This window comes from Thermobia domestica, chromosome 15 (assembly GCF_964235325.1).
Source record: "Thermobia domestica chromosome 15, izTheDome1.hap1.1, whole genome shotgun sequence".
Classification (NCBI taxonomy): domain Eukaryota; kingdom Metazoa; phylum Arthropoda; class Insecta; order Zygentoma; family Lepismatidae; genus Thermobia; species Thermobia domestica.
The window spans coordinates 22,494,900-22,518,053 of record NC_137468.1 but is presented as its reverse complement, the minus strand read 5'-3'; the positions used below and the strand labels follow the sequence as shown (position 1 = coordinate 22,518,053).

Here is a 23,154-nt window from a genome sequence, read left to right as displayed (position 1 = left end):
GAAACTGACTGGATGGATTTTAAATACCGCAGAATGCGTTGGGTTATTTCTTTCGATTGGTGTTAGCGTCTCTTTCATCACTACGGCTAGACGTAGACACAGCTTAACGTGGGAAGCAAACAACATGAGCTGCCACTGGGAATCCAACCAGAGTCAACCACGCCAAAGGCATATACCTTAAACATTTAACCAAGAAGAAGCTCCCACATAAGGTGTTTTAGTGATATGGTGTTCCATGTTGTGCTGATCTATCATATCTTTCAGCTTCCTAGTGGCTAAGCGGTTAGCGTACACCTGTTTAGCGTGAGAGACCCGAGTTCTATTTCCGACGGAAGCTCATGTGCTTCGGATTCCACGTTAAACTGTAGGTCTACGTCTCATATAGTGTCGCTACTGAAAGGGACGCTAAACTCAAGATCAAACCATGTCTTTCTCGGCCGAGACGAAACCACCACTGCAGATCGTTTAAGTGCTTGAATTTCATGAAATGCGCCGCAAACTTGTCTGGAAGCATTTACCAATGACCAACAATCCCGATTACATGATATTGCATGACAACTGATGATCATGAGTCACTGAAAGGTCTGTAAACACTCCTCATGAGTTGCAATTTTAATTCTTTCCTCATTCGGCACACTCTGCTGACGTTTCTCTTACCTTCTACACCCTCTTTTGACATCTCAATCATTTATTGGGAGGGAGGACTTCGGGCGGTGCATTGTATGGTTAAAGACTTGTTCGCATCACAATCTCCAGATTTCGTTCATCATGAATTTCATTTATTAGTTAAGCGATGAGAAAGAAATGTGACTACACCGGATACTGCTTTGACTCTCCAGGTATTGTCAATTTCCCCTTGGAATTGGTCTTTACCACCCCTTTAATCAGTCTTTTCCCCATTTAAAATCGGTCTTTCCCCTTTGAAATTGGTCTTTTGCTCCACTTGGAATTGATCTTTCACCCCTTTGGAATCGGTCTTTTGCCCTCTTGGAATCGGTCTTTTCCCCTTTGAAATCGGTCTTTTGCTCTCTACGAATCGGTCTTTTCCTTTGGAATCGGTTTTTCCTCCGTTTGGAATCGGTCTTTTCCTCCTTAGGAAACGGTCTTTTTCCCTTTCGAATCGGTCTTTTACCTTCTTTAGAATCGGTCTTACTGTCTTGGAATAGATTTTTTACCCCTTGGAATTTGTATTTTTCCCCTTGGAATCGGTTTTCCTCCCCTTGGAATCGGTTTTCCTCCCCTTGAAATAGGTCCTTTTGCCCATTGGATCAGTCTTCCTACCCCCTTGGAATCAGTTCTTTTCGCTTTGGGATATCTTTTGCTCTCCTTGGAATCGGTACTGTGTCTTTCCCCATTTGAAAAAATTCTGTGGGCGGTCTGGTATGAGTCCCAGATTCAGTTAATATAACGTCTCAATATAAATTTTATTTCTACGTATTTTAGCAAGGAAAGTTTAAAAACAAATGAAAAACAGCATTGCCAAACATGAACTAATACCATTTTGCTCCATTATTAAGGGGAGCGGTTGTTCTTTTGAAGGCAGTTGAGAGGAGATATCTCATACTCAATTCCAACGGGATGTGGCCTCATAGTATTTCATTCAAAAAGCTACCGAGTTGTTTAATTTACCAGTTGTTTATGTAGGTTTTGTACATATAGTCTGATATTGTATATCCGTGCGTGTGTGTTTTATTTAGGTAAGGTGTTGTTGCTGTCGAAAGAGATAATTATATATACAGTTTTCCAAAATAGAACACATATACGATTTCTTTCTATTTTTTGTTTCTCAAAACGAATAGGCCTATAATTTATTTCCAACTATTTCTTAACCACATTTTTGTTTTCGTTAACACAGAAGCTTTAATTACTGTGCGCGTATGGTGATTGTAATAGGAATCTTATAAAAAACAGAGAGAAAAAAGGTGTTCCTGCGCTCAATTAGTTATTCATAGTTTATCCCTCTTCTCCCAAACGTATATTTTACCCTGTCACATCTCTTTCTCTACACGTTTATACATGAAAATGTGTGCGTTAGAATGCTTAAGCCACAGAAGATACTTCGCCGTAGAGTTCTGTTATCCAACATCTTTGTAAATACGGAAGACCAGTAATGAGGGGATTCAAATAGACTGTTCTCTAGAGTTCCCAATGAGTAGTTGCATAGCACATTAACATATTAAAGAAATACAGTATTCGATAAACTGGGTTAAACTTCATGAAATTATGCAAGGATTAGCGTAGGATTCGCGGTCTTCTTTTGAGTATTTGTGATACGAAGCCATTTAACAGCGAAAATAAGAAATTTGCTAAACACACTCGTAGCTCGATTGCTAATATAAGTGAATTTCCCTTATCTTGCATATCACCTTTTAGGAGTATTTTCATTTTGTCTGTCTGTCTAAATTCTATTAGGGTAGCGTTGAAGACAATAAAGTTTGTGCCTAAATACCCATATCTTTCTATACAATTCAAATTGTATTCACAGGAATGAACGGTATTTTACTGAAAAGAACATGTAATCTTTCAATATAAACCAGGACCGTATATTTTCTACAAATTTGTTGTCTCATAAAACAACATTATCATATAACAATGGAATTATCTTCATAAATGATTAAATTCTTCATTTCCAAATGTTTAAAAAAATGCTTTATTTTGAATTAATTTTTTCAGGCACAGGCTTCTGCCGTACCGTGCATGTGATGGACACATCAGGGCAAAGCACTTTTGTCAACAAAAGGTGTGCTCTCGCATCGGAGTGTACGTGGAAGACTGTTGGATGCAGATCAACCAAAAATGAAACGGTAAGTCTCTCAACAGTAATTAATTATCTGTTGATATCAATAATATCAGAGGCATTGGAATAGAAGACAAATGAAGGGATAAGGGGTACATCTCAGTGTTTACAGTGTTCTCCCCTTCTGCCTGAATCAGTTCAAACAAAGATTATGTGTGTGTGTGTGTGCGTATGATAGACAACATCGTATTTTGGAGGTTTTCTTCTCAAGTTCTTCACTGAACTCTTTCTACTATCTTTAACCCCTTTCACTAAAATGACGAGTCTAGCTCGTCATGGTCTCCCAGTGTCAAATCGCACAATGACGAGCTACACTCGTTATAAAGTTTAAAATATTGCACCATCACATAGGGTTACGATATTGATATTTTGAAAGTTATATAATAAGAAACCATCTATAATACACTTTTATAACTTATACTTCAAGAAATTTGATGCAACGGAAGGAGGGGCAGGAAATTCAGAATATAAATCGTAATGGAATGGGTTAAGAACTTACATTTGCTACACTTTTGCTCGCGACAGTGCACAATCGTAACGCTTGAAGCCAGAAACAATTATTTCACTAACAAATGGAAAGCAGTACTTTTACTAAAGGTTATGGCAAGGTCATCATCACTTGCAACGAAGCGTGCGCCGTTTGCCTACTTCTGCAATCATATTTACTTAGGAAATATCTTTAATTATCCATCTACCCCACGCTCCTATTTCTTAAAAGGGTTCCGAGAAGATTTTTTTAAACCTGTATATATTCCAAGCTCACTAACACTTAACACCTATTATCTCTTAGCTTCTCATCCATATACAGTATATAAAAATGAGAGAAAATGAGATAGAATTTGAGGAATCAATATTAGGGATTTCCATTCATGGTTGTTCACATAGATAAGAATTCAATATTTTGATTCATGAGAAAGATTTAAGAATGACTCTGGAATTGTTTGCCTAAACTTAATTATTGATGAATATCCGAACGTCTTTTGCATTTACGTAAATTTCAATAGTAAAAATCATGTGATTTCATATTCTTTAAATTCCACTCAACTCGAGCCTTATGACTGTTTAACTTTCCTGAATTCCAGCCTCAAAGCAGTTGAGTCTTCTCACTTTACTTATTCTCATTCATGAATAGTAAAGTAATGTCTTCTGAGCTTTTGTTGCATTTTCCATCCTTCATCATGCCTTGACCAATTTCGTCTGATGCTGACAACTGAAATTTCATTTATCCATATTTGTAATTCGAATTTATATAGGGCATAATACATATTTTCTTTGGTGCGTAGTCCAAGGAGCTTAAATTACTATTTGAACGTTTTCCATTTTGGCACAAAGTTGACAATGAAAAGTCAATATTTCGTTAAGATTGTATTCGTATATGTCTGGATCCAATGAAAGTTTTAATATTTTCTTCTTCGTTTGACTCGTAGAGAGTTTTTGAATCTGGTTTTAAGTTCTCCCATATTAGTAACAATTTATTCTTGTGCGACGAGAAAAGTAGTAATACTTTAATGTTTTATTTGCAGAAATTGAATATTTTCTCTACATAAAGGATTCTTTGCAAGCTGGCAGTACTTATTTCATCGTTTGTTGTGCCTCTTACCGCATCGCAGGTATTCTTGCCATGGCAAGAGGCAAAACTTCCTAGTCCAAATTTTGTTTTTTGATTGCGAGTGTTTGATATTTTTTTAAGTTTATTATTATGGCTACCACTTTCATCCGAGAAGCCATGAACGTATAGAGACATGGTACTTTACTTGCGGGACTTATTCTTAATTCAGTTACAATAACCAGTTTCATGTTTTCCAATGCTATTTTTACTTCTTATTGCTTTAATATATAATTTTTATTCGTGATTATTTATCGGTTTTATTTAATTTTTCAAAACTAGCTTCTCTTATTTGAGTCTTATAAGTTCATTGTAAAGTGTAAGTAATCCAATATTAAATAGAAGACGGGAGTACGATGGCTAAGCGGTAGAGCGCTTACCCCAGGGCGTGGGGTCCCTGGTTCGATCCCTGCCAAGCAAGTTTATGGTGGACAACATCGTGTCCATTGTATTTCTTCGGGCACTCTCGTTTCCTTCCACTTTTTCATTCCATCAATTCTTCCATACCCATTGACTTGCTTTAATTATTGTCTCCGTTATCCTTACGGGCATAATCGTGGGACGTTAAATGAAATATTTCATTTCATTCAAATAGAAATAACAAATTAAAACAATGTGTTTTATGAATTAAGTTGATCAAGTACTTAGTTTTGAAACAAATGGTCTGTAGTAGCGTAAAGATTAGTTTTCCGTGCAATAATTGAATATTCATAGTCGTGTTCAAGTCCAATATCAAAGTTGAAACTTGTACTATAGTTTTTACTTAGATGTATATTCTGCAAAGTAATTCGCTTCTTATTCCCACCAGATCTATCAGGCTTAAAACTTTGCCAAAATTACAAAATTTCAAATTACAAATAATATAAACATTATAGGAAGCATATATCAGCGCTTTTACTCTAGTCACGAGTACAGTGAGTGCAGTACCTATTTAATTATAATAAAAAGAAGCAAACCTGATATTTGGTTTCTTCATTGTGAACTTCAGCTCTAAAAAGGAAAATTTGTTAAATTAAGAACTAGTTTTCACCTATTGGGGTTTGTATCTATTAAGTATTTACATAATAAGACATAAAATTAAAGAGCACAAAGTTCTGAATAAAATGGTGTTTGTTGCAATGCTTTTGAATAATCCATCCTTAGATATATAAGTTTACTCTAACATCTGGAAAGTCACTAATTGGCACGTGATGCTCAACAAAAATCACTCACAAAGGGGCTCAGATTATTTTTGTCTTTAAGCTTGATGGTGCCAATTAATATGGCAGTAGTACATAAAAAAAGTCAAAAATGATCAATTGACTCTCATTGGACTACTCCATAATTCTATGGATTGATTCTTACATAAGTGATTATTTTCAGTGTGCTTTAGAGACTTGGTGCGGAAGTTTGTTATATAAACAGTTAATAAATAAAAAGAAAAGTTTATAATGTTGAAGATCTCAATGTGTACGAACAATAGAAGTAATAATCAGAAAACATTTGTGCATTATCTTCTTAGAACGCTTCTTCATCAGTGCTAAATGCAACTTCCTATTTCTTTTGAAAAAGTGCATATTCTTGTACTAATATAGAGAAATTCTGGCTGAAGTTAAGACGAAGGTTAGAATATAATTTTAGAATTAGTATTATGATTATCAACGGAATCCCGCTGGAACTTTGAAACCATGTTCTGCAATTTAAATATATATATATATATATATATATATATATATATATATATATATATATAGAGAGAGAGAGAGAGAGAGAGAGAGAGAGGTGGATCTAAGGGGGGCTATGGCCCCCCTTGACGCTCAGGTATACATTGGATAAAATGGGCTTCAATCCTGCTTTACACGGGATAAAACGGCTTTACACGGGATATGGTTTAGCCCCTCCCTTGGTCATATCTTAGATCCGCCCATGTATAAATATATATACTTTTTACTCCTATATTTTATATTTTGATATAATCTAAACACTTCCTGTTGATTTTCAATATTTTTAGAATGTTCTGTTTAGTTTTATTTCGGAACTTCACTTTTACGAATATATATGTTTTGTCAATTTTTGTGAATCTTTGTAGAAATATCGATAGTGATGTTTTAAAATTTGCGTTGTAAATGTAAATTTATGTATTTCGTATTTTCTGCCATGTAAAGAATAACGTTTCATTTCTAACGGCTCATACGACATAAGTGTGAGACGTAGAACTTAAAGATTTCATTTTCTCATTTTTCAAAATGTTGGGCCCAGTTTTGAAATTAGGAGACTAGTCTTGAAAACATATAAGTATAGCACATAAAATGTGTAATTATATTTAATTTGATAGCTATAATGAATTTTACTTTTATTTTCAGATTTGCACCTCCTGCTGTGATGAACAGTATTGTAATGAAGAAGTTCCTACAGATTCTTCCAACGCCATTTTGATCAATACTCACTCACACAGTCAGCAGAAACACCTAAATACATGGTTACTTCTCTCCTGTACCCTTTTGACCATATGGACGATGCGGAGACAATATGAGCTGACGTGACAATACGGACATTAGTTCCTAACCATTTTTATTAGCATGCCTAGCACGAAAAAATATAAGAAAGAAATTGTTTGTGTTCAACGTTGCATATCCCGCACACATCGCTAAAGAAATAGCATATTTATTGCTATTGTATAATAATATACTTCTGATAAAACATCTGTATATTTTCCCGAAGTATTCAACCTATACAAATGAAAAGAGAAGATTCTGCATAGAATCAGCATTTACAAATTATTTTTACTTACCTGAGTTATGGTGATAGTGTTACCAGAATGGGTTTAGTTGTAAGCAAGTGGTGCAGTTATTATCAGGTTTGTTGTTACTTGCTATTCCTATAGTAAGCGTTGATTCAATGGTTAGCACTGAAGGTTAATGTTTCTGCATTGAAAAGCACATATAAACATAGTCAAACAGTACCAAAGGTCTTGAGAGTGTATAGGATGAGCATTTCATGCCATATTTGATAGTTTAGAAAACTTAAAACAGACACATTAGCCAACGCTTATTCTTTGCAAAACAAAGAACTTTTATATGTAAAGGTGAAGCTTGTACGAATAGGATATCTATCTGTTATCATATAGCACATTTAAACTGGAATAAAATTGAGATCGATACATCACAGTGACTGTTTGCTCCAATATGTAAACTTTGAAAGTTTATTTATATTCAAATATTTGTTTTAATAACTTTAAAGAATATTACTTGAGCTTACCGTCACACGATATAAGCAAAGGAATAAGAAATCATTACCCACATTTTCATAAATGACAATAATTTAAATTATCTTATCAGATTTACGCCTCAGGGAAGAAGAGGCAAGTATTTTGTGTTTTGCTATATAAAAAGTTGATGGACAAGACTCATCAAGCGTTTCCTGTGAACGTTTGTACTGGTCAAGGCAGATGGACATTACATTACTTCAACAAATGACAACAGGAATTCGAAATGTTTTTTAAAGAAAAATTAACTGCGTGAAACAAAGAATTTATAAAGATGTATTAGAGAAGTTTGGGGGATGGTTAAATAAAAGAAAAAAAAAACTGTTAGGAATACTGTTTGTAAACAAATTGCTTTGTTAGAGGTGTAATAAAACTATGTTTCAGAAATTAACATTGCAAGGGTACAAAGATTATTAAAATAGACGGAAATGTTGAAGATAAAAACCTTTTGCAAAATGAACAGATTAGCAAAGGGCTTTAGAATACAGGAACTTCTAACTTACTGAAAACGAGCTGCCAGTCATAGCTAAATTTCTTCTTATGATATCCATTTTGGTTCTTCACTTTCGTGTTCTCTGTTGTCAACCATGTTTTCGTAACTTTAAACCTGAAAATATATTTTCAATTATATGAGAAATTCCTTAAATATTAAAAAAATATGTATAGAATACAAAATGCATGAATGTATATTTAATCTTAGTACAAAAGAAATCCACCTAATTTTACTACGTAATTGGCATACTTTTATTGTGACCTACGAATATCTGACTTACTGGAGAGATTATTTACGACTTAGTTTTACAGGAATATTTGCTTAAAGTTTCAAATTTTCACTCATTACATATCCCAGTTTTATGAAAATAATAATGAGAAACTGCATCAGACGTAATTCAATGATAGAGGTGATTAATTAGTAATATTTTGTTAATCCATCTGCCTGTTGTTTGTTTAGTTCGAAAGAAAAAATGTGCTAAAGACTGGTGTTCTAGTTGATGAGATTTTTGGTATTACGTAACTTTGTAGACAATTATAGTTGTGGTGGACATAACTAATCGATGGGATAAGTTTGAGACTTTTACGGCACATCCTTCAATATATTTATACAAAAATACATATTTGTATCACATTTACCAATATTAATATATCAAATTGACAATCAGATGTGTCGATGGTCAGTCATTATCCTCCTTAGATAAATAAGATATGACGTACGAGATCATTTTCAATATGGCAAAGCAAGTGCTGCTCTCAAAAGAGAGCATCATTCCGTTCTAAGGAATTAAGAAACGTTGTCTTCAGAAGACATAAACAACATATCTCATTAAAGTAGCAGTTTCATGAAGTGTGGTAACGGTACAAATGGCTCACTCCTTTCTCAAATTTGTGTAAATTTCTACTCAAGGAAGAGTTCTCAAATATCGAAATGTGTTAATGGTGAAAATGTGTGCTTATCTTCTAACAATTTATATCTATACATTTGTGAGTTTGTATGCGTGCAAGTGAAGACTTACCAAGAGAACTCGCAAAAATAGGGTCGCCACTTTTTTTTTTTTTTTTTTTTTTTTACGATTAAAAAGTAAGTGAATGATAAGTTTAAAGTGGAATACCAGAGAAGTATTTAAGTGTGAAATTATGTGATAATGCGAATTTATGCATGACTGCTCAGAATAGTATTTTTGTGCCAAACATAGTTTTAAAATGTAATATTTACACAATGTTATCTCTATATTTAAAAAAAATGTATACGTATACCTGTTGTACAACTAGCAAGAGAAAATGAATAAGAAAATTCTTCTTACTTATATTACAGGGTGGCTCATAATTATGTATACGATGTTTCAAAGACTACTGTAAAGGAACTGGCAACATTACTTGAACATAAAATAGAACATAAACATATTATCTTCATACTTTTCCTTACAAGAATTTTAATCTCTGTTCTCCATGATATAGTTTACCATTGCACCATCCAAATTGATATCTGCCTGGAGACAAAGAGCAACGTTGTCACAAGCAGCTTGATAGACTCGTACTGGTATCCTGTGGAACTCTTCTGTGATAGCTTCCCGTAGTTCGGCCAAATTGCGTATGTGATGTTCATACATTTTGTCCTTTAAAATACCCTCCGTAAGAGAAAGTCAAGCGACGTAAAATATGGAGATCGAGCTGGCCCATACACAAACCCACGTCGATCGATCCAGCGGTTCTGGAATGTTTCGTTTAGCCACTCTCGTAGTATGGCATAACGCTTCATCTTGCTGCCAACAGCGACCGTTATCTTCACTCTCACGCTACACAGCGTTGCCATATCCAAACTCTATGTCCAGAATTATAAATATTACAGTCAGTCAAATTGGTGTACATAATTATGGGCTACACTGTACTTCAAAGTTCAACTGTTTCTGAGCATGCACCAATGTATGTATTAGAAAGCAGGGCGGATAAAACAAATAGGTCAAGTTCCTTGTGATTGCTATTTAAGTATAGTCTTATTTTAAAAAAAAAAGAGCCTATCCACCCACCTCTTCAATGAAAGTTTTGCATTCTTACCTGCAGTTGGAATTATATCAAATAAATACATATATCTTTTTGCCAATTGAATTTTTTATTTATAGCCAAATTATTAGAATTTCCTGTGTACACTTGCCAAAACAATCGCCTTCTAAATCAATTTGGGTGGTCAAGAATTTTTGAACAAGGGTGTACATTTCAGTTTATATTTCTGTTCATTTAAATTCGGAATATTATGTGCAAATTACCTGTCTATATAAAAAGAAAAACTAATGTGTTTAATTTTGCAGTCACTATATTAATGACCAAAAGTGTTCAAGAGTTTTTAATCTGAAAATAGGCTGACAAGAAATATTAAATATCATTAAATTTTTAGCATAATTACCACACTTTTTTAGTCATAGAAAATCTGACTAATTTCAACTCCTAAAATTATGTGTGTATGATTTTTATCCCAAGAAGCCAATGCATAGACGTCTACTTTGTTCTCTATAAACGGTGAATATTCCAGTGTTTCTAATTCGAAACTTCTTTTTGTCTAGTCACTTCAGTTCACCTCTATCTTGTAAAAGTAATAATAATATAAATGTATGTAATTTTGTTCCATTTGTCTAGTCACGTTTTTTAAGTAAACTTCGTGTTTCAAAGTATACTGCATATACATAAACAGAGATGTATTAATTTATTGTAATAAAATATTGTAAAAAGAATGCGTACATTTACTTTAATTCAATAAATGCAATATGAGTACTAGTACTATTATTTTGTGACACGATTAAAAAAATCACCATAAAATTAAGACATACACAAACAAATAAATAAATGTAATGCTACTTCGCCCCTTCTTCTCATACAACCATCTTTTAGTTATACAAGTATTTAGAGAGCTTCGAAATGTGGTGTTGGAGGAAGATGGAGATGATAAAATGAGCAGAGAAAGTAATAAACGAAGATGTTTTAAAACGGGTAGGAGAGAAGGGGAGACTTCAAGCCTACGTGTTTCGTAGAAAGGCCAATTGGATTGGACACATCGTGCGAAGAAATTGTCTTCTTCTTACCGAAATAGAAGCAAAAGTGTAAGGACAGCGAGAAGTAGGAAGAAGAACACAACTGATTGGTGATTTGAAAAGTATATGATAATAGTATTCGGAGTTGAAAGAGGAAGCTGAAGATCGAGAAAAGTGGGAGAAACTTTACAGGCTTAAATCTAAATTAAAAATAATAAAGAAAAACACCTCTTTAGTCCCAGTGCCTGCCAAAACGTAGAATACTTAATAATAATATTAATTTAAAGAATTAGATGCAAAAGGAAACATGTGATTGTAAATCAGGCTGTGTTAATTATTCATACAACACAACACAAGCTAACATCCTTGAACTAGTAATTAATAATGCCTTCAAGAATCACGAATGTAATTGTTTATGTCATGCACAAATTAATAAATTACCATATCCTGGAATGTCCAACATTTGACACAAGAATAATACGTTTTATATTTTACTTTTGTTTTCCTTTTTTAAAACAAAAAGGTTATGAAAATCTATTGAAACATATGAAAAAATAAAACCAGAGTCTTACACTGTGTCGTGTTGACATTTTCTATTCCTATTTTTCAGTAAATATTAGTTTTCTTGGTAATTCTCCCTTTTAATACAAATAGCCAAACATATTTTTTTTACAACGTAAAATATCTAAAATTAAATTGAAAACACACTTGAGATTGAAAAATACGAACAAAATAAAGAGCTTCCGAAACTGTATGCAGACGAAAACCTACATTCTTACAATGTGGAATGTGCGCATAAATGCTGTCATATAACAGCCATGATATTCCGGGTGTCGAAAATCAATGTACCCTTTTCAAAAAATATTCTCTTTCCACCTGATGTGATATTAAAATCCTTTGTAATCAAAAGCAAGCTAATATATCAAGGTATTTTTACCCTTCTTAGAAAGGTTCAATATGGGCTTTCTTCGTGACACAGCAGATACCTAGTCGGTAGTCCATTCTCTTCCACGCTCGAATCAACATGTCTCTTCTAACGGTAGCAAAGGCTTGTGTGATCCGCTCTTAAACCTTCGTCAGATTTCGAGGCAATAGCGGGACAATGACATGCTCAATGATTCCTCGAGGGTCTTCTGAACCCCAGATTCGAACATTATGCCTGTTGACTTTGATGTTGATATGGAAGATCACCTCATCACTGAAGACTACCCTGTTCCTGAAATCATAATTTTCCAGAAATACTAAAATTTCTAATGAAGACGGTGCGAAAATTTTTGTCGTCTTCAGTAAGTGCCTGCACAAGTTGCAGCTTCTAAGCCTTGAAATTCAAATGTTTACAAAGATTATCCCAGACTGTTGAGCGAGGCAATGGTAACGCACGGACCGATTTCCGAACTGACTTCTTGGGGCTGCGTTGGAAGAATTGCCGAACTCTATCTACTATCCGCTGTCTCCTCTGAATACGAAAGACGGCCGGTGCTGTTGCCTTTGTACAGGCAACCTGTTTCCATAAGTTGTGTACGTTCGCGCTTAATAGAGTCTTGTCAGGTGGATGGATACCGAACTACGCCGAAAGTTGCGTTGAACTGTGACAACAGACTTCGTTTTTACGTATTCCTCAGTACAAAAATGCCTTCTGTTGCCGTATGGGCACCATCTTGAAAAATTTATGGTCTTAAGAATAGCGGGCATTTCAAACAAAACTAGGAGTATCTAATAGAAATCCTTACCACTGACTCTTCTCTACACACACACTAGTACCTTGAAAACAAATAAAGAGGTACATTCATTATTAGACACTCAGTAGATTAGATGAACTCTCATAAGTTAGACATATAGACCTATTAGGGAGAAAGTATATCGTTGCTTAACCATTTATGGATTTCCAGGAAGTATAGGGTTCAACTACATTTTGAACTATAAATTCACTAAAAGATTTTGAGCTTCTGAGTTCTTGTGTTCTGCGTGCTTATACAACACCGAGATTATTAACGAGAGGATACATTATTAATGTGGACTCTTTCCCTCCCCGGCTCTCACAAGACTGTCAAGTTACTAATGATATATCTTAGTAAAGTAAGTAATAAGGTGCATATACGAAGAAAAATGTTTATATCTTTTGAGACTCTTATTAGTCTCAAACAAACTAACACCTCTCTTAGTTTTTTCTTTTTAAATTTCATTCACAGTAGTCTACTACGCGAGTACGTTATTTAAAAAAATAAACAGAATATCTAAATCAGAGTACTTGTCAGATCATAAACATACAAAGAGAATGTACATTTGCTGTCCAAAAGATTATGACCCCCTACATTTTCAACGAAGTCGTTAGCCTGACATAAGATGAACAAAGCACAACAGAACCGCTTGCCATACGACTACAGAGACCTTACTCAATCACTCAGGTTGCGTGTAGAATGAGGAAGGCAAGCGATATGTCAAGAGTTTGGTAGGGATCAGCTTCTGATGATCAAAGAACTAGGAACTAGTTTCTCGAAAACAGAGCTACTCCTCGGGTTTCAGAAACTACTGTACTTATTGTTTTCCAAAGATGCAAAAAGGACAATTAAACCAACCTCAAACCACAGGACATGGAGAGGCCACACCTCGTTTAAGATGTCGGAAGTCGTATATGTTGAAGTTGGTAGAACAGGATATAGCGCAAACTATATCAAAATTATCAACAGATTTTAACAGGCATTAACAATAGACAAAACAATGAGTGTATCTGAGTACATCGTTCGTTGTAAACTATTAGATATTGGCCTCCACAACCGACATTCCATATGTGTATCAGTGTTAACCGTGCAACATCATCGACAACGAACAGAATGCCCACATGTCCATCGTCATTGAGCCTCAGAGCAATGGCACTACGAGGCATAGACCGATGAATCAAAGTACTACCTTAATCTCATCGATGGCCTGGTCCTCCAGGAGAACAGTAATCGATGGCCTGGATGTCCAGAATATATGGTCTTATGGTCTTCCAGGGGAACAGTTTCTCAAGATGTGCTCAGCAATATGACGACAGGCTATAATAGTGGTAGTCTCATTACGCTTTGGATAATCTTCACATGATCATCTATTTGCTCGCTAGTGAATGTGGAGGGGCACCATGATGCTTCCTAACTATTGTTGATAATTTACACATATTCTTGTCAGACATTTGTCCAGCTAGAAACTCCACTTTTCAGTAGAACAACGCTGTTCAGTGTTAATGTTTCTTTTTCAAACTCGCAAATGCACTGTAAATTTCATTTTATACAAATTTTGTAGTGTCTTTCAGCACTGATGTCTAGGCGAGATATGAGAATGAAATTTTAACGAAACACTTCTCATACCAAATTTAATAAATAGAGGGGATGCCTTGGTCTCTAGATTGAATTTCAATTTTTCCCATTATAAAGTGGACCAGCCTAATAACCACTGGTTATGTCACCGTTACCTGTGATACCAAGTTGACTTCATTGTCGAACTCGGCCTAGCTATCTATTGTAAAAAAAATAAATAAAAAATCGTTTCATTTCAAGCTATCGTGCGAAGTAACGGCCAGACGGATTAACGAACTAATAGTACAATGCTATACATCCCAATGGCGTGACCCTGATAAAAATAGTGAACAAAATAATGTTTACAGAATTAAATCCATGAGAAAGAAATGACTACACTGCTTTATTTATATTTCTTTTTCATATTTTCTTTTTCATATTTTCATATTTTCATATTGTCTTTTTCATATTTTTTTCTTTTCATCGTTTCTGAAAATTGCTTCAAGACACAAATACAAGTTTCGCACGAATTTATAACCAAAAGTAAATTATAATTAGCAGACGTAAGGTGTCTTCCAGATAGGTATTTTCGTTTTTATTATTATCTATGTTTATCAAAGTAAAAAGAAAAACTGAAATACTTTCCAAACACATATCAGTAGACATAAATATATTATTACAAAACCACAAGCAAGAATTCTGTACTGTCTTATTTATTCATGTTGTCTTTCGCTATACAGTAATGGTGGTCTGAAGATAGTTGAAAATGGCAACTTACATCATTGAATACAATAAAAGGAAATTCCTTGGTAATAAAACTAATACTGCTATTACTACTGGTAATTATTGCTGTTGCTGTTTTTAAATCAATGCACTTGTGGTTAGGAAACAAGTAATAACAGTTGAGTTCGGTTTCTAGTTGTCGCCAGGAACATAATTGATCAACACATTTCATTGTTAACACCCAAGTGACAACCATGAAATATGCCTTTATGCTAACCACCACAGCCACATTGTTAAGAAGGACAGTTAAAAGGAGAAATGTCTCCTCCAGGAAAAAGGAGGATGGGTCTAGCTGGGAGTGTGTGTGTGTGATATGAATCTGGACATGAAATAATTTACTATATTCGAGATAATTTCAGATAATGAGCTGTAATGGAGCTTTATATCCGACTGTGAAGAAAATATTAATCATTGGTATCACAGGAACAAATTTGGAACTTGTTTATGTTGTAGAAGATTCAGGAACAAGGTCTTGTATCTTCGATCACGTCACGTACAGAAATTAAGAGAAACAAGTGAGTTTCGTTTCATAGTATGAAAGTACGGTACGCTTACAAACTACTCGTACGATACACCTACTATGTGAAATAAATACTCAAACTTGAAGCATTACATTTATAACTACTAGTTGTAATAGATTCATAAGATTAAAGATAGAAATTGTTCCTCGAAACCTAAATTCACATCAGAAAGCAATTACTCGCTATGCCTTACTATTTTTCTTCTATGTCAATAAATATTAAAACTGGAAATTATTAATTTGAACGAATTCCAGATTGATTAGATGGTTAAGGGAGGAGATAGAATTTACTCTTGGGAATCTGACACGATTGCAAAACCACACCAAATCGAGTCTCTTACCGTTCCTGCTAGACGAAAATCAGTATTGAAACCGGAGATGGTAGTAAATTCCAACTACTTCCGGTTTGGGTAGAATGTTGTGGGTTGTTATCGTATGTTCTTTCGAGACCGTAAATCATTTGCAATAAATAAATAAATAAAAATAAAAACACTTGTCGCTATCTAATATAATTTTGTTCTATGATCAGGGGCGGACTGGCCCACCCTGCTACCCTGCAAATGCAGGGTGGGCCCCCCAAACAGGTGGGTCCCCTCCACCAATTTTAAAAAGATGTGCTCAATTAAATCTACCAGCATCAAAAATATGGCAGGGTAACTCCCGCAAACTTGTGTTTTGCATAAAAAAGACGCAAAGTTAAACTTTCATGAAAAACCTTATTCTTCTTCACGTTTATCGACTTGAAAGGGTTCCGTTTATGAGACAATCACGCCCTAAAACATTGCGGGGTTTGTGATACAGCAGCTGTTAAAAACGAGCACGTTAAGTTACTACTTGTTTAAAATATAAGAAACAGTAGATTTATGGCTGTTATTGGATTTGGATACCATTGCCTACTCCGGTCCTTTTACAAGCCGGCGAGTGGTGATGTTTTAAAGAAACAATAGTTTCGTAGATATTGTTATTGTGGAGAGGGAGCCGGAACGGTTTTGAACTGCATTGTCCTCAGACCAAGCTTCGAAGAAAGAAATCGTATCAGGCATCGTTGTTTTTCTTTTTCTTTTCTTTTTTTTCAGTGCGGTAAAGCGAAAAGAAATTAGTCGCCACTATCAACGATTGTTTTATACAAACCTCAAACAATTACTATGAAGTTGCTGCCCTCGGCTCGTGTTTTATTTGTGTATTACATCGAAGAGCAAATCCGGTAGCAGCAATTCAATTATTGGAACACCAGTGACGTGTCGTTTGTCGTGGAAGACAGATGTGGTTGTGTCAGTATGGATTGTAGGAGTGATTGTAAGATTACTGTAAAGAAAAAATATAAAAGTGGTGCTAAATAAAAAGCGAGAACACAAGCGAAGATGTGATTTACAAAAAGCTGCATCTGACCCAAAACAACGTAGGCTATTTGAATCTGTGAAGCCCCAAGAAACAAATGAGCGTGATGTGACTCTTTCGAGTACTGCAGGACAGTTGCCAGGGTTTTTTTTTTTCTGTCTATGGTGTTTATAAATTATGGATGATTTCCGTCTTTGGATGATTTCCGTCAATTGTAGCTTATCTTTTATGGCTATTTTTACTTGAAATTACACAACTTTAGCAGGCGAACACGAAATTAACTGAACTGCTTGCTGCCGCGTAGTGCTTTCAAATGGGTCGGATCAGGCCTTTATGGGTCAGGGGTCGAGTCAAGCCTGCTGGAGACACGGATCGGGTCAGGTCACCTTCGCTAAGGTCTGGGCTGCTCTAGCCACGGGTCGCCTCGGGTCAACTTTCTTATGCGCCGTTTCGGCTAAATCCTTCTCGGGTGGAGTTGAACGTCGACCCGACCCGACTCATGACCCGAATAGGTTTTAGCCGAAACGACACATAAGAAAGTTGACCCGAGCCGACCCGTGGCTAAAGCAGCCTTGACCCGACCTGTGATCCAACGAGGTTCGACTCGAGCCCTGACCCGATGAAGCCTGACCTGACCCGTTTGAGAGCACTAGCTGCCGGCACTGCGCTCAGTAAGCGTTGGTGTAACTTCTAAAAGTGCTGAACACTTATGCTGTCAGTCAAATAAGTGTGTATATCGTGTAAATGTTAACTTCCCTTTAGTTATTTAAAGTTAATTAAAAATAAAAGTGTAGTAAAATATAAAAATTACTTGTGATGTGCAAAGTAGGTATTCATATGTAATGAGAAGTTGGAGCCAGCCGAGGAATGGGCGGACTACACTAGACGATAGACGATATCTAATCTTTCTGCGACATGAAGATATTATATTATGACTTACTTATGTCAAGAAAAATCTTGGGTTTCGAAATCTATCGCAAATTTACCTCCAATCGCATTCTTTGTGTTGCATTGAGACCACAAAGTTACGGCTTTTTCAAGTTTTCAATACTGACGCCATGTCTGTTGTCTCACCTGACACGCTTGGTGGGGGGGGGGGAATTGTCTGCTAAGAGCGGGGCGTACTTCCTCGAGATTATACAGCAATATTTAGACGAGTTTGTGTATGTGGGTTACAACATTTTCTTCTCGCCAAAAAGACAGGTACAGAGAGAGATTGCGGCACATTCGCGAGCAGACTCCCGACTGAAGTAAGTGGAATGCCAAGTACATTTTTTTACATTTTTGTACAGTGGGCCCTCATTTCAGTTTAGCAGGGTGGGCCCTATGATTGCCAGTCCGCCCCTGCCTATGATCACAAATTTTGAAACTGAAAATCGTTGATTTGAACCACTGCCGGTTTGAATAGGCCTATAGTATAAACGATGGACATGGAACCTATCTTGGGACCCTGAATTAATTGAAGAAAAAAAAAGAGAAAGATAAAAGAAAGAAAAATAAAGCACCTCTCGATCTGTCTTACCGTTTTCACTCTACGAAAATTAATATTGAAACCGGAAATAGTATTAAATTTCAAATACTTCCGGTTTTGGAAGAGTATTACAGGTTGTGACGATATGCTCTCTTGATACACTGAATCGATTGCTGAAAATAGCTTGTTGCTACATATTTCTGTTTTTGTTGTATGATACTAAGGCTCATTTGAACCACTTCCGGTTTGAATATAGAGTTAATGAAGAAGGTGGAATCAATTTTTAATACAATGAATCGATTGCAACAAATCGTATCTCCTCGATATCTGTTACCGGTTATGCTCTGTGAAAATAATAGTAATAGTAAATTCGAACAATTTATGGTTTTAGTAGAGTGATCGGGAGAGTTCGTGGTAGCTTGTCTTGGAACGATAAACTATATGTTCTTTTGAGATCCTGAATCGATTACAGAAAACCGTTTTTCACTATATGTTACTATTTTTGTTCTATAGTCATAAATGCTGATACCGGAAATGGTTAATTTGAACCTGTTCTGGTGTAAATAGAGGGTTTGGGGAGGAGATTGAACATATTCCTTGGACCTTGAATGGATTCCAAAAATCAGCTTCCCAATATAACTTACAATATTTGCTCGGATACTTTTCGTTATCGCATATTACCGTTTTATTCTATAGCGATGAGTGTCGAAACTGGGAAAGGTTAATTTGAATCACTTCCGACTTGATGAAGAAGGTGGAACCTATTCCTGATACGTTGAATCGATTACGGAAACCGGTTCGCACTATATCTTACAGTTTTGCTCAAATGCTTTTCGAACCATAATTTGGAAGTCTAAACAGGAGTGAGAGATAGAGATGCCAAGTTTTTTTTAAAATAAAACTTTTCTGAAAAAAAAAATACATCTTTTTCTACACGGGTGTTTTGACTGGAAAATTTTGCACATTTTTAAATGTTTCCATTTTAATATTCGACCTTTGTTTTCCCAGTATAAGACGAAAAAGGGACATTTCATTATTGCATTCTGTTGGAAAATTGCGCAGAAAAAAAAAAATAGTTGTTTCGGCGCATAAGCGATATATGTTAAACTTTATAAAACCTGTTAGGAATAAATGTTCTGATAATGTAATAAATTTCATGAAAGGAAATTATTATTTTACTTAAATAAAAATAATTAAAATTTCACTATTATTTATCGATTTTTTGTAAAAATCGTCTACATTTATTGAGACCGTTAAATTTGAAGCTAAGGAAATTAAAAGCTCTATACAAAAGTTTCTTATTTGAATTCTTTTGCAACGATACAACAGTAAGGAAAGTAAGATTTGTTTGAATGATGAACTTTTAGTATCGTAACATGGCTATACATTAAATCCTGGAGATACTTTAATTAAAACTTCCAAGGTGAAGAGAGGGTCACCTAGTCGCACAAATACAAAATATATCGTAGTTACCTATTTCTCAGAATGTCGAAGCCCTGAGAATCACGTCACGTACCGTACAAAAGTATGTATAATAATAATAATAATAATAATAATAATAATAATAATAATAATAATAATAATAATAATAATAATAATAATAATAATAAACTTCAATGATATGCAAGAGTCACGCTGGAAATAATTATAAACCAGTAAGAATAGGATATTATTATTATTATTATTATTATTATTATTATTATTATTATTATTATTATTATTATTATTATTATTATTATTATTGAAGAGTTCAAAGCGGTATCTGGGTTGAAGAAGGGGTCAGCCAAAAACTTCCTACGAGTAATCAGTGACTCAGTGACAAAAGAACAAAAATGACCTAGGGCGCCAGGTGGAGTCACTAGTTTAAATAATACAGAAGTATTAATAAGGGTTATTGTGGCATGGCAACATTATATTAACGCTTATTGACGTAAGCTGCTGGCTTCAAATGTGTAATCAAGAAGCCTAAGGTATTCGTCTGACTAGCGAGAGACAAAACACATTCGGGAATTCGAAATTAAATTAAATCAAATATTTCAGCTTAACGTCCAACGATTAAGACCTAGGCTAACGGAGACGGAGGAGTAAGAAAAGTGAATGGTGATGCATGAATTGGTGGAATGAAAATATGGGAGGAAACGGAAGTACTCCGAGAAAACCCGTGGACACAATGTTCTCCACCACAAACTTACTTAGGCGGGAATCAAACCAGAGACCCCACACTCTAAAAAGAGATCCCTCTAGAGACCCCTCACTCATTCTACTAGAGGAAAGCGCTCTACTATTGAACCTTGCTCCTCGTCCGGGAATTCGAGTCCTTCTGCAGAGCAGAAATATCTTTTTAACTGACTTAAAAGGTCCTGTGTTTGTGTTCTTATCGTTCATCCAGTGCATAAAGGAATCATTATCATAAGTATTCTGCCATTACTGGCAGGTCACTTGCTTCGTCCGAGAAGCTTCCGCGTTCCACGGTTTTAAGCTAACCTCTTCGTCTTCACGTACGATTTTTCTGTTTTAATATAGTCCATCAATTGTAGTCTCCTTCGTCCCCTCCCTCTCTTTCCTGCCACCATACCTTCTAGCACGTGCTTGACGATACATTTCCTACTTAAGCAATGATCCAATCAATTTCTTTTCCTCCTCTTAACAATATCTAAAATTGATCTTTATTCTTCAACCATTTTTAACACCTTGTCATTCGTTTTCCGCTAGACCCAGCTAATTCGCTCCATTCTTCTCCACACTGACATTTCGAAAGCTTCCATTTGTCTTTCATCATTTTTGAGTAATGCCCAAGTTTCTGGCCCATATAGGATAATATTCCACAGGAAGCACTTTATGAACCTTTTTCTCAACTTTTTATTCAAAGTTCCATAAAATAGACTTTTCTCTTTCTAAAAGCTTCTTTCGCCATTCCTATCCTTGCTTTTATTTCACATTGATGCTTTATATCATCAATAATAAAACTAACTAGGTATGGAAAACTAGTCACCTGTTCTATTTTCTCCCCTCGTACTTTCTATATTTGACACCGACCTCTTAGTTCCAATCATCAGTCTTGGGAAGTAACGTAACGCAAGTAACGCGTTACTTGTAACGCATTACTTTTTAAGTAACGTTTCCTAGTAACACGTTACATTTTTTCCAAAGTAACTGTAACGGTAACGCGTTTAAAAATTTTTAAGTAACGTACCTAGTTTGCGTTTCTTTTTTCGCGTTACATTTCGGATGAGTAACTACAATACATGCATATATATTTTTTCGGAAACAAATGTTTCTTTCCTGTAAGTGAATTTCTCAGAATAAAACAATCGAGCATGAACTACGTATGTCAGTGACCGACAGTCACAGACACAAAGAGAAATAGATAAGTTCGTAGTGCCACTTGCTGTTTTTTAAAGATGAGGACTGCCTTAGGGAAATCACGTGTACTGATTGCAAGCACCTGGAAGATTTTGTCGTAGATTTTGACAGCTCCAAATCAATACATTCAGTGAGTGAACTAGGAGTGCAATGATACCTGTAGTCTATTTTACTTTGATTGGTGTTCTTTTTATAAAGATGGAGAACGAAAATATTTTACCGTTCGAACATTTGAAAGAATACTTTCTTCTTAAGAGCTGAGGATGATAGTGCATAGAATTTAAAAGTAAAGTGTCTGAAGTGCCCGGCGGAAAATATTTATCAACAGCTAGGGTGCCATAATTAACGATTTACAGTAAGGGGTTAATATGAATAAACTGTGTTCTGATGAGTAGGCCTACTTTATTGCTAGAAAATAGTTTGCTGATCGTATGTAATATTGGAGTTCTTTCAGATCAGTTTGCTTATCCTAGAGTCCCGTTGATTATAGAGTTTGAAACTAGCTTTAAAAAGCATGTATCGATTTTAGTTACTGGCAAGTTTTGATTCACTCCCAGTTCATATGTTCTCATTTTATTCGTTGTAGTGTAATGTTTCTCTATATTCTGTGCTTTTAATTTTACGTAAAAACATTGTTATTATTATATAATTAGTTTAGCAGAATAATAATAAGCAACCATTTTTTCTAACGCATAGGGATAAGCACGAATCAAGGTAAAACTCGACTCGACTCGAATTCAAGTCGAGTTTCGAGTCAAGTCAAAGGTAATATCCTCGAGTCGAGCTCCGAGCCGATTCAGTTTTTCGCGTCGAGTTTCAAGTTCAATCGAGTTTGATAAATGGCTCGTTCGTTTTAACTCGTCTTGAAATCATGGCCTGATTACACTGGAAAACGAAAGCCATGAGAAATGTAATCTAAACTGTAATATGGAATACTTTTAGTGTTGCTCACGAGAAGGGACACTGCTCGCATCTCGTCTCGTCTCGATAGCGAGACTACAAGAGATTTTTATAACAAGCTCAGCTCGGCTCAGCTCAACTGAGAAGATGGCTCGGGCCGGCTCACTTGGGGTGAACCATCGGCTCGAGCTGGCTTGGTAGGGATGAGCCATCTGCTCGGTTCGGCTCTACTGAGCCGAGGGCTGCAGCCGAGTCGGTTGGGTGAGCTGTTGGCTCGGCTCACTTCGGGTCGATAGTGAATGAGCAGCTGTGAGCCGAGCTGCTCGAGTCGTTGGGGCCAGG

At 35.5% G+C, this 23,154-nt stretch overlaps 1 protein-coding gene across 2 annotated transcripts in view; it reads left to right on the top strand.

The window, feature by feature from the left end:
• Positions 1–10,868, top strand: part of LOC145672105 (ly6/PLAUR domain-containing protein 6B-like) — a 62,718-nt gene extending 51,850 nt beyond the window's left edge. For both annotated transcript variants that reach the window (XM_081741375.1, XM_081741376.1), the window contains 2 exons: positions 2,674–2,804; positions 6,746–10,868. In XM_081741375.1, the coding sequence (XP_081597501.1) occupies positions 2,674–2,804; positions 6,746–6,925 (311 nt within the window). In that variant the 3' untranslated portion in view covers positions 6,926–10,868. The remainder of the gene's footprint in view (positions 1–2,673; positions 2,805–6,745) is intronic.
• Positions 10,869–23,154: the final 12,286 nt, after the last annotated feature.